The 12,660-nt window shown below is 46.4% G+C and overlaps 1 protein-coding gene across 5 annotated transcripts in view; it reads left to right on the forward strand.

The window, feature by feature from the left end:
- iqsec1a (IQ motif and Sec7 domain ArfGEF 1a) overlaps nucleotides 1-12,660 on the forward strand; it is an 82,071-nt gene that overhangs the window by 13,836 nt on the left and 55,575 nt on the right. For 4 of the 5 annotated variants that reach the window (XM_030357270.1, XM_030357338.1, XM_030357278.1 and 1 more), the window contains exon 3: nucleotides 882-989. In XM_030357270.1, the coding sequence (XP_030213130.1) occupies nucleotides 882-989 (108 nt within the window). Of the gene's footprint in view, nucleotides 1-881; nucleotides 990-1,312; nucleotides 3,121-12,660 lie in introns of those variants that run through there. The other variant, XM_030357327.1, reaches the window with a different exon arrangement.

Genomic DNA, 12,660 nt, shown 5'->3' on the forward strand with positions numbered 1-12,660 from the left:
AATTCTGTCATGTTTTATGAGCCCCCTTTGTGTCCAAAACTCGCTCATGTTCAAAATCAGTTTTGAGGAAGACCGTAAACATGCAAACGTCTGGATGGGATTTTGAACACCGTTTTTAGGGAACAAGCCTTCGCCATAACGAAGTGAAACAGGTGAACTGAAACACGCATTGTATTTAGTGTGGGTTTTTCACCTGAAGGAAGTGCTGGAAATAATGCAGACTGAGCCGGCTGTGAGATACAGCTGGCGTGTCACAGCCACCCCAGGCAGGTGGTGAAGATCACCGCAAGTCTGATCGGCTCCCACAGAGAATTGTATCTCTGTGGAAATGCCATAGCAGCGCCAAGTAGAAGGGTGGCTTGTGGGAGTTGGCACTGCTTCCTAATAAAAAATATAGACGTCTTTGTTTTTTATCTGAAGGCCATCTCAATACAGATCTCTCTCTATATATACGTAAGCACGTAGGAGGATATTCAGTTTGTGGTTTTTTGTGAAGGGTAATAATAAACTTTTTGGTTGTCTTCAGACTTTCACTCCCATATATAGTATACAATAATACTTGTTTTACTATTGTAGTATAATATGGCTCTGTGCTTTGCTGTAACCGCTTTGGCAGCTCACACCGGTGTGCTTTATGACCTCAGGGACTCTGCAGGGGAGAAAAATGATCATTAAAATAAAAGTCTTAAAACCCATCAACATGAAATAGGTGTCTAGGGCAAGATAGATGAGTTTAATTGCAATTGAGTTCCCATCTCACAATTCTCACGTTGACTTGGTTCCCTGAAGTAACCGTTAAAGATGATGTGTCTTTCGTTGTAAAAAGTCCTTGAAAAAACCACATAGGCTTGTTGATCCTAAAGTATGTATTTCCTGTGCAGGAGACACGCCTCGTTGCCCGGAGAAGTGATGGAGAACCGAGGGAACATGGTGTCTGCCGGCAGCAGGAGAGGCTTTCCCTGCCGCAAGTGGAAGTCTGCTTCCTTTGGGTACCGTACAACGTTATTGCTTTTCCCCCTTATTGTGTGTGTGTGTGTGTGCGTGTGCGCGTGCGTGCGTGCGTGCGTGCATGCGTGCTCTTCAGCCAATGCAACATGTCAGGTGCTTTTGCTCAAAAACAAGTCTTGTTTCACAACAGTTGTTGTTCGATCACCGTTGCACGCTATCGCCCCTGGGCATAAAGGCAGAGAGTCCAAGAAATGTCCCACGCTCGGCAACTCTCTCTGCTTACTTATATTTATTTCATGACTCAGCACTTTTTGATGTCCCCGATGTGGCCTAACCCAGCTCGCCAGACAGAGAACCCATTAGATCAAAACTACGGTAGTGTGTTGTACCCGAAGCTCATCACCCTTCAAGCAGTCCATATCTGTCTTGCAGAAACTGAGTTTGTTGGGGTTGTAAGAACCAAACAACATGATTGCGGAGAAAACAAAGACACGCATACACACCGCTAGTCTGACACTGCATCGAGTATAAAACAAGTGTGTCCGCAGAGAACTCATTTGGTCTCGGCTTTCCAAAAAAAACAAGTGTTTTGAAGTGTGCTGCTGGCTTTAAGAAGCTGCGATTGAACAAGGAGGTGCTGCAGAGGACAGCTGAATGCTTGGCTCCCAATTGAGTTTTGTTCTTTGTCATTAAATCCTGATCCGTAGATCTCTGATCCAAATTCCTACTTCGTACACATTTTCACGTACTTTCAGACAACGACAACGTTCTGGGTTCTGAAAACCTAAGGCATCGTCAAGTGAACATTGAAGACTGGGGTAACCTTTCAGAAAAAAGAAACTGTTGATTGTTAATTAATACCACACACACTCCCTTTGTGTTCAGCGCGTACCTCTGCGTGAACATGGTGCAGAAAGAGCTAATGGGTTGGATGGATCGTGACGGCGAACATGGCTGAGACACTGATCGGGGGAATGTTTTTCCCGCTGTGCCCGCGACACTGGGGTTCTTTGATCGCTGTTGCTGTTGGGTGTGCTCTCTAATTAATTGACAATCATCTCCTCTCACCTGCGTTTGCCCCATACATCTTGTTAATGGTGATGCCTATCAACGGTTCCAGCTGATTCATTACAGCTGATGATGATGAGGTGTTTTTCTCTGCACTGGAAAAGACGATTCTGAAGATTATTTGGGGTTATTACAACTTTCTGAAACCAGCATTTTCTATTCGCATTTTTCACGCTCATTTGGCTCCCTGAACTTTATCGTTGAGTTTTTCAACAGAAACTCTAAAGTGGTAAAAATGACCTAAAGTCCATTGTAAAAGGTAACTACGGATCAAATCAGAAGTCAGTTATGTCGTTGTTGTTGATGTTGTTGCGTGGATCCTACCTAACTTACTCCTCAACGTTCCCTGGGGACCGCACTAATGGTCCTCCCATCTGGCGTGATGAAATGAATACCAAACACTGAATCCCACTCAGGGTTTTGCTTTGCCGTGCAGAGGCGGCAGGGCTCTTTGGGTAAACGGTTGAACCTGCTGCTGGCTGTCTCTGGCTGAAGAGCGCCGGTGAAAGCGGTCGAGGTTCATTACTTTTGGGAGTGCTGCGCTACATCCTCTCTGGCAGGACATTAAATCATGCAGCTTGTTTATCTGCTGCCGACGCTGAAAACACTCACTCGTATGACAAACCTCAGTGTGAATCATCGCATGTTATGTGCTTTTACGTTTATCTATTCTCTGAGCTTTTTTCGAGGGTACATTTTGCTTTATATCCATGCATTTTATTTATAAAACCCAGAGCACACTTTCTATAGAAGTGACCATTTGAATAGTTTCCCTGAGTTTTCATATTTGTTTCAATACTGTGTGTGTGTGTGTGTGTGTGTGTGTGTGTGTGTGTGTGTGTGTGTGTGTGTGTGTGTGTGTGTGTGTGTGTGTGTGTGTGTGTGTGTGTGTGTGTGTGTGTGTGTGTGTGTGTGAGTGAGTGAAAAAACAGTGTGTGTGTGCGGGAAAAAACAGTAAAAAAATAAATAAATGTGGATGAATTGTACCCCATGTTTGCTCACACTGAAAACAACTCTGTTCTGGCTGTGAGTAACAACCAGGGGTGTTGGAGACGTACAAGTTGGAGGCAGATGAGCAATGGAATCCAACTTTCTCCCTCTGAGGTACAACACCATGCATTTGTCAATCTTGAATGGGAATTTATTTGGTTCACTTTAATGCCAAAATTAGTATTTTCCTATTAGGGATTATTTTTTGGTAGCATTTTTTTTGTCATATTTGCTTACCTGTCTGTCTACCAGCTGTCTACATGCTCCATCTCCCGTGACCGTAATCTTCCACGAGGCTAGGCAGACCTATTGCTGAAACTAACGAGCTAGCCATGTGTTTAGGGGGCGTGGCTTTGGAGCCATGGAGGGAGCCCTGAAGGTAGGGGTGTGAGATATATATAGATACATAGATATATATAGATATATAGATATAGATAAGATATATATATAGATTTTTTTTGTGTGTGTGTTTTTAATCCAGTTCAAGTGTAACATTGCTTCATTATTTAATTAATACTTAAAGCACCAATAATTTGGGGCACTGCCTTTTAATATCTACTTGCAGTTGCGCTGCATTTATAAACCATGATGAAAGGAAAAGCTGCTGTATAAGGGTCTGTTTGGACCCGAGCGTCGTGGAGCTCGCTTCTCATCCGAGGATAGAAATATTGAGTTCCTGCTGTCTGATTGTGATGCGCGTGTGCCAAGTTTCCCGCCCGGAACACTAGCTCATTAAGTGTTTGATTGTTCTCCGTGGCCTCGTGGATTAAAGGGTCTCGCTCGCTTTTTGGTCGGCTGGCCTTGCATACTTTTGCTGCCGGTTTTGCTTCCATTTCCTTTCCCGCAGGGAATAGCACACACGCTCACGCACACGCCATCACACAGAGACACTGTCCTGAATGCTTTCCTCTCTCCTCCACAATCTCTCATTCTCCCTATGTCTCATCTATCACCATTATAGTCATGCGTCTGTAGCCTTCTGCAGCTATCCATCAAAAAAACTCCTACCCTTCCTCGCCTTCCCCATCCCTCTACACCACTGTTATTTTTAGGCTCTTTATTGTTCAAGCCCGCAAATAGGATTTCAATACTACTCTTATTTGTTTCCTCCAAGGTTGAAGGAGGTGTGTGTGTGTGTGTGTGTGTGTGTGTGTTTGTGTGTGTGTGTGTGTGTGTGTGTGTGTGTGTGTGTGTGTGTGTGTGTGTGTGTGTGTGTGTGTGTGTGTGTGTGTGTGTGTGTGTGTGTGTGTGTGTGTGTGTGTGTGTGTGTGTGTGTGTGTGTGAGATAACTGAGCACCTTCACGTGAGGACCAGAGGCGTGCATTTCTTTTTGTCCACATCATAGTGGAGCAGAGAAAGTAGAGCAGCCATCACGGGGAGGAAGGAGAGCGGTTACAGGGAAAGGGGTTTAATTACTTGATACCGGGGGAAGGACTGCGGTGATCGGAAGGCATGGTGTGCGCCTGTGCGGGGTCACAGTCACACTAGAAAAAAAGCGCCGGCGGCGCATTACCCTGTCAGCGCCACGGGACGTGGGAAATATAGGGTCTGTCCGTTCCACCGTATTGAGAGGACTCGAGAGACTTTTAGGAGTGTACAAACCTTCAAGAAAGTATTTTGTATAATTTGTCTCGCATGAGAAACGTTGCGGTGGTTTCAAACCCAACAATCTCTCCAAATATCGAGGGGGGGGGGGGGGGGATCATTGTGATATGACATCATCCATTACCTAAACCCTACATCAACATGTTGACTTCTTAAATCCACCACCACAACTTCCCTGTGCTCTTGCCACTGTATTTCTGCCTGCACTCTCCCCCCTCACCATTCAATACTCTCTCCCCCCTCACCATTCCATACTCTCTCCCCCCTCACCATTCCATACTCTCCCCCTAACCATTCTATACTCTCTTCCCCCTCACCATTCCATACTCTCTCCCCCCTCACCATTCCATACTCTCTCCCCCCTCACCATTCCATACTCTCTCCCCCCTCACCATTACATACTCTCTCCCCCTAACCATTCTATACTCTCTTCCCCCTCACCATTCCATACTCTCTCCTCTCACCGTTCAGTACTCTCTCCCCCTTTCCCATCTTCACAGCTGACTTGGAAAATCCACCTTCCTGCCCTCCTCTACTGTATGATTCCCTCCACAGCCCCCCTGGCCACCTAAAGAGAAAGGCATCCCAGTAGATTAGTGGGGCTGACATCCACGCCTGACGGGGTCGGACGGGAGGTCGAATGGGGTCTCGCCTGCGGTTTATATCTTGGAGACACACACAAAACATCCCTCAGGGATCTTTCTGTGAGCTTTGTTTAAAAGTGCTTTAATAACAAAGTCCTTTTTGTTGCACTTCCTCCTATGATATTCTTTCATAAGAAAGAATTCGTTCTGGCTTCTGATCACGCTTCTTATGTGAAGTAGTGTGTAAAAATAAATAAATAAACTGGCTTCAGAGCTTGGTTCTGGGCTTCAATTCATGCATTAATAATATCCCCCGGTTGCCTCACGGTCTTCATCACGTTGAATAGCTGTTACAGCAGCCGTGGGGGTATAGGTGGAGCAGGCGGCGGTGGTGATGGAGGCGGAGATCTCCATTCTCGATAACACTGCACAGCGCATTGATTACTCTGAACGGCCTTCTTTTGGCTCCGTTGCAAGTGGCTAATGGGCGCTGCGCTGAACATTGCAGATGCAGGGAGAAAACGCATTATGGACGGTGATCTACCCGCAGGGTGGCTAGGGGGGGGGGGGGGGGGGGTTGTCATGAGATGATCAAGAGGTGCTCATCAGAGGTGAAGGTAGTAGCACGGTTTCCATGGTTTGCTTGAACAAATGCATAAAGGCATCTCCACACGGCAGGGCTCCCTCCTGAGGGTAGGGATGTTTATTAGTATTGCGCTTTTGCTTGCTATTTGCTCCTTAGAAATAGCGAGGTAATATGGGAGCCGTACAATATAGGAGGTTACATTACAGGGCCTTGAGGAACCCCAACCTATATGTTACCTTTATTTAATTATCCTCTGCCGTCTGATACGTTGAAACCCATACGATTGGCCATCCCATCCGAGCCTATAAATCGCCTCCCTCTACATCGTCCCCATTACTGGCTGCACGTATTCCACCACCGGCACTGTTCTGTAAAGTTTAGCCTGCGCCGAATGGTCAGTCACAGCGATGATTTAATAGGCCAATGAAACGGCGAGCCCGTTCCCATTATGTGTTTGAACTCTCTCACTGGGAAGGCGCGCCGCCCGCTTTGATGTTCCCCGACCTCTCCTTCCTCATCGCCCCGTGAGTTAATTATTGGCCTCGCACTGCACCATGAAGGCCCGGGATCTGGAACAAATGGGTCCATGTGGCCTTATGTAGCTTTAACTCTCCCTCCCTCCCTCCCCTTCTGGTCCTCTCTCTCTCTAGGGGAGAGGAGCAGAAGAGAACACGGAGGGTATTGTGCTGTATCACTCCTACCGTTTATACATTTTTATCGTGAGGTGAAATGAGGATGCGGAATAAGGAATTTAAAATGTAGTGTGTGTGTGTGTGTGTGTGTGTGTGTGTGTGTGTTGGCGCTGGGATTGCTTTCAATGCTGTGTGCACCTGCACATTATGTGCTCTGAAGACATGAAAACAAAGCAAAACAGGTGGTCTTTGGTTCACGGAGACAAGGCCAGGTTATACATGTGATTAAGAAATGTTAATCTGCAGCCGTGGTGGGATATGGTTCATTGATTAACATTTGAATAGTCCCAATATTGAATTTTGTGTGTCAAATGTAATTGTAGTTTTTCATTGATTTACTTTGTCAGCAGGGGTGAGGGGATCGTAGCTTTTGTTTTGTGTAATTCTATAAGCCAGATGGTTGAATATTGTGTCCTCTCTAGTGTCAGTTGTGAAGTATATAATGGATTTCACATGTGTCTGATTATTACATTAGGTTTGTTGGTCATCCTCCACACACAGGGTGTACATCTTCTTGTCTGAAATGACATTCTGTTGATGATGAAGATTATGGAATATAATGGAAGAAGAATTATCTTTGTCATTATACCCGGGTACAATTACATTTCCATGGCTTCTCCCAATGCAGTTTAAGTAAGAAAAGGCAAAATATCAAAGCAAAACCAGAAAGCAGCAGTAACAGAAGCATAATGTTTAAAAAGTGATGCGTGTTTGAGTACAAGTTGAAAGCACAAATTGTTTGACTTTAAATACATAGACGCTAAATATTTGTGTTTTTGTGTGCGTGTCTGTGCTTTTCTGTGCTTTCAGGCGTGTCACAGGGCTTGATGCGTGTTTGCGTGTCCCCACAGTTCCTGTTATCTGAGCTGTGTTCTGGGCAGGGAGGATATGATGGAGGGACCAGCTCTGGGAGAAAGGCTTTTCCTCAGTCCATTGAACAGCTAGCTGTCTCTCTCAGCTTTCAGCTTCTTTGTAATTCAGGTGTTGCCTTTGATCTTGTCGTTGGTTTTAAGGCATCAAAGATTGTGACACGTATAGAGTGGCCTGTTGCACTTCATCTGGTCTCATTTTCTACACATTAACCAACATTCAGTTCGATTTTCTCTTCTCAGTCATTTCTCCATGGACATAACCGCTGAATAAACTCCCATTGCTGTCACATTTTCAGTTCCCTATATTTTAACATGCATGTGTTATTTCTTCCCTTTTCCAAACAGAGCTGTTTTTTTTACAGTAACCTGTGCTTCCAGGCATCTGTCAGTGTTCGACGGACAGTACGCCACACACAGAGAGGTCGTACACCCACGCCGTAGAACAGGTCAAGGCTTACTAAGAGCTGGGCCATTCAACTCTGCAAACATTTGCCTTTGAAAGTGTGCCCACAAAAAAAAAGACTGTACAAACAGGACGTTGAGCGTACCTTGAAGCATAGCGCCGACTGGAAACTCTGAAACAAAGTGTGCCGATTTGGCACGTTTTATGCAATCCGCAGCTCCCCTTCTTGTTTATGTTAGATAAGGTTCATTTCAACCTGTGCCATTCTGTGTGTGTGTGTGTGTGTGTGTGTGTGTGTGTGTGTGTGTGTGTGTGTGTGTGTGTACAGTGGTGAACATGAACTCGGTGTCTCACTGGGTGTGTGTGTGTGTGTGTGTGTGTGTGTGTGTGTGTGTGTGTGTGTGTGTGTGTGTGTGTGTGTGTGTGTGTGTGTGTGTGTGTGTGTGTGTGTGTGTGTGTGTGTGTGTGTGTGTGAGATAACATAATAACTTTAGCTGGGTAATTCCTCACAACAGCCAAAATTTGCTCTGACACAACATAGCACGCAACAACACTGATGAGATACCCAAGCGCTGCTAGCTACATCAAGCGTGCGTTGCTAAATCATCAGGACTGGTACTTCTTATGCTTGACATTGCGGTGTCAGATTGTTATCCGTATCCCTCCCATGTTTGATTTAGTCAATACTCGGAATAGCTTCCCATTCCCGGCATTGTTTGTGCATTTGTCACACGGTGCGCGCATAGGCCTTTATACAAATGGAAAGAAAGATCTCAAAGTGTAATATCCATGCATGGAAAAGCAGCTTGATTGGAAAAGATGATTGTATTTTCTTTATTTCTTCTTTACATATTATCCATAGCAGTTTTTCCTTTTAAACCTGTGTGTCGGAGTCTCTGAGCTGTGAAATGGGTAAACGTATCCACAGAGCACAAAGACCTTCACACGGCTGACACCTGGTACGCAGGTGTCTCATTCAGAGTCATGATCAAGTGTGTCCTGATCCATCTGATCGGGCCCCCCCCCGCTGCCCGAGGTTACACAGAGGCCAGGGTACCACGGCCTGGTGTTAAACCCTTTACGGTGTCGCCCGCCGCCGCCTAGCGTACCTTAGGGGATGTAATCCAGGGAGAGATTAGTGGTAAAGCAGGAAGTGGAAGGTGCAGGGGGGTCCGCCACCGAGCCTATCACTTCATCTAGCGCCAGCCCATGGGGGGTCTCGCTGCATGGCTGACGCTTCTCTCCATCTGATGGGGCGGCGTAATTTGCAATTCCCCAGCTCTGGGGGAAGGAGGGAGGGGGGGAGGGGGTGTTAGTCTTGGAAAGAAATCCGACTTGAAAGCGTGGGTGCCAGTCCACGGCGGAGGCAGTGGGATACAGCTGTTAGTGTGATGAGACACTGGCTGGCACCGTGATGTAGTGGTCGGGGACGATTGCCCCCAGTGACTGAGTGACTTATAAGAGAAGGATTAGATTCCACGCACGGAAGATTTCCCCCCTGCCTGGACCTAATAAGGGCAATAAGCCTCATCAGAGCTGTAACCGTTAGCCTGGGGCTTAAACAGTGCTTATTGCCGCCACGACGAAGATGTATTGCCAAGGAAAAATCGAAACATTAGAACATTTAGAACCTTCATTCATCGATAGTGGGAGGACCTGCTTGACCATTGCTCGCTTTTGAAGCTGATGAAATGCCGACTATGTTTTGATTGGTTAGCAGTAGGAACTTGCTGACTGAGCAATCAAAGTTTGTCTTTCTGTTGTGAAAGCATGCGTGAGATTGCATACATTGCATAAAAGACAAACTGACCCAGAACAGAACTTATTTCACATTCAAGTAAGTTTAGTTGTGGTTCAGTATGTCTTTTCACTTGGCAGCCACAGCATACCTGACCCAGGATTGCCTCTGTAGGATTGATGGGGTCGGCTTAACAAATGACACAGTGCAAATAGGCCTTTCTGAAATACAAGCCTTTCAACCTCCCCACTGCCCTTAGAGAACTTACAGCAAGGCCTCGGAGGTCACCAGGGGTCGCGGTTCTGTGTTTCCTTGAGAAGAGCCGTGTGTGTGTGTGTGTGTGTGTGTGTGTGTGTGTGTGTGTGTGTGTGTGTGTGTGTGTGTGTGTGTGTGTGTGTGTGTGTGTGTGTGTGTGTGTGTGTGTGTGTGTGTGTGTGTGTGTGTGTGTGTGTGTGTGGTACTGCAAGCATCGGAACTCCTTTTGATCCATGTTATTGACTGCTGATTCTCTCTCTCTCACTCACTCTCTCTCTCTACGGGGGAGGTAGCCAGCCTACACAGCCATGTTATGACAGGCGACAACTCCATGAAAAATAAATGCCCAACCTCTCTCTTCCTGAGCAGGGTCAGAGGTCAGCAGTAGCGGTGGAGCTCCATTTTTCCAGCCGGTGACACTAATTGCAGGGGTTAGAAAAACGTGTCTAAGGTGGATTTTTGATGTTTGAATAAAAGCTATATTTATTTATGTTCAGCCCTACCGTGTTGTTGACCACGTTGGGAGTGGAGCTGTGCAGATTGTCATCGTGAACGGTCCTCACCCTCTTTGTGTCTCTGATCAAGCCTTTCGATTCGTCTTCCCTCGCCTATTCATATAATAAGCAGTGGGGTGTACAAATATTTCTTGCTGAGCTATATTCCCTGAAACAGTGCACTGCAAAGTAAACCACTATTATTACAATAATCAATAGGCACTCTGGGGTCCTGAGTGTGGCGTGTGAGGTGAAGCACTGCCATCTGGTGTTCAGCAGACAATAGTGCTGTTTGTAAAGTTTGGTACCTCTCACTGTCTCTATTGGTTGATGTGGACACACACAGATACAGAGACACAGACACACACAGAGACACACACACATGCATGCAACGATACACACAGACACACACACACGAACGCTTAGACACACACGCATGCACACACACACAGAGACATACACGCACTCACACACACACAGAGACACAGAGACACACACACGCAGAGAGCTAGCAGATTTTCATTTCCTCCATTGCTTCTCTCCCAGGCCAGCATTGGAAACAAGAAACCCAGCAGAGCAGCTTAGTTAAAGGACTAAATGAGGCTTCCCGCTGATCCGCAGGCACAGATTGATCCATCCGTGTTCATCTGTCACAGCACATTCAACCCTCCTCTCCAAACAGGAACACAAAGCAACACAATCAAAACCGTGCTACAGTAAAACCGGACAGAGTGTGTGTTCACTCTCCAGGAAATAAGGCATAGGGTGTAGACCGTTGCAATCATTGTGAGGACTCATTTGTGTTTTGGTTCTAGTCCCCCCCCCCCCACCATATTTTACTATGAAGTGTAAAATCAGTAATGGTGTGTATTTTCATTTTGGATGTAGCCTGCGTCTTCTATTGGTTTACATTTGTTTGGTTGTTTAACTATTCATTTGCATAATGCAATCATCTGGAACAGGCAAAGACCAAATGGAGTGAGTTCTGTTTCATTAAGTGGCTTTGCTATTCATGTTATCAGTCGACTGTGATGAGTACAGATGATCAGCGGGATCACAGGTAAACGGCATTTACCTGTGTTTCTTTGCAATGTCAGAGCACCAACACGGCCCTTGTGTGGAACCACTCGTATACATATAAACATGAACACCGCATTGGCCTTTGGATTATTGGCGTGAACGTCGCCACCGTATCAAGAGAGGCCAAGAATGTCTGCGTTTTCTAAAAAAGCACAGATGTTCTCGGTTCTTAACCAATTTCAAAGTGTCGTTTTTATATTCAGAATACACAACTCCCCTGTTTACATTTGTTTATAAATGCTTCTCTCAGCCTCTCAAATATGTCGGCGATCACGTATGATCCAATACTCAAGCTCCCTGTATGTACTGCGGTGTCCCTGACTGTGGCCTGCACAGAGCAGCAGACCCCGAATTAGTGCACTGCATCACCTGTGTTTGTCCTACGACCAGGACACTAGGTGGGGTTATGTCACAACGCTCTGTTTGAACACCATTATTTATGAACCTTTTTGATTGGTCCTTTAACAAAACGGATCATTGCAACCATTTGTACCGTCTAAAAGCCGCTCGGCCTGAATACCTCTCCACGCTCGAAGGGGCAAATGGAGACATGTTCCCCGCCCAGCAAAGCTCCCTGGGCCCATTGGCATTCTGTGGGCTGCCCGCACTGTGATTCCCTGACACTTTGAGGCTGTGCTCAGTGAGGAGGCGCTGCAGTTGGCTGCTCCTTCAAGAGGGCAAGGAGGAGGCAATTAGGCTGCAGCTCATCTGTATTCACTTCCTGTGAGGCTAAAGCCAACCCTTTTTCAATATGTCTCTGCTTTTAAGTGTGTGTGTGTGTGTGTGTGTGTGTGTGTGTGTCCGCGTGCTTGTTTGTGTGTGTGTCCGCGTGCTTGTGTGTGTGTCCTGGAATGGCCCGTCCTGCTGGATCAAGCGGGTCCATATGGAATGAGGGGGTGGTTGGCACTGAGAGCCCACCACCCAACACTGTATGGAAGATGTGTGTCGGTGGTCATGCTTCGACGCACAAATGCACACACAGGGCGATGGGCCTGTGATCGAGGTCTGCAGGGCAAGAATAAAGGAAGACAATCAAAAGCAATGGCTTAAATGGCTCTCGAATTGACTCTATTGTTTTGAGCCCATCTGTGTATGTGTGCGCTCCTTAGCAAGTGGTTGCACATTTCCTTGTAGTGGCCATAGCATGGCATAGCATAGCATAGCATAGCATGGCTATAGAATTCTATAATACAGGTGTGTTGAAACCCAAATGGTTGGTGGCTCCCCTGTTGGCACATCTGTCCATTTGGCAGCGTGTGTGTTGCTCCCCGCTCCTCTGCTGGCTGTGTGAGCGTGTGTGAGCCGACTGCTAATGCTCTGCCCCGGGCTCCCCCAGCTCCCCTCC

This window comes from Gadus morhua, chromosome 1 (genome assembly GCF_902167405.1).
Source record: "Gadus morhua chromosome 1, gadMor3.0, whole genome shotgun sequence".
In the NCBI taxonomy this organism is placed as follows: domain Eukaryota; kingdom Metazoa; phylum Chordata; class Actinopteri; order Gadiformes; family Gadidae; genus Gadus; species Gadus morhua.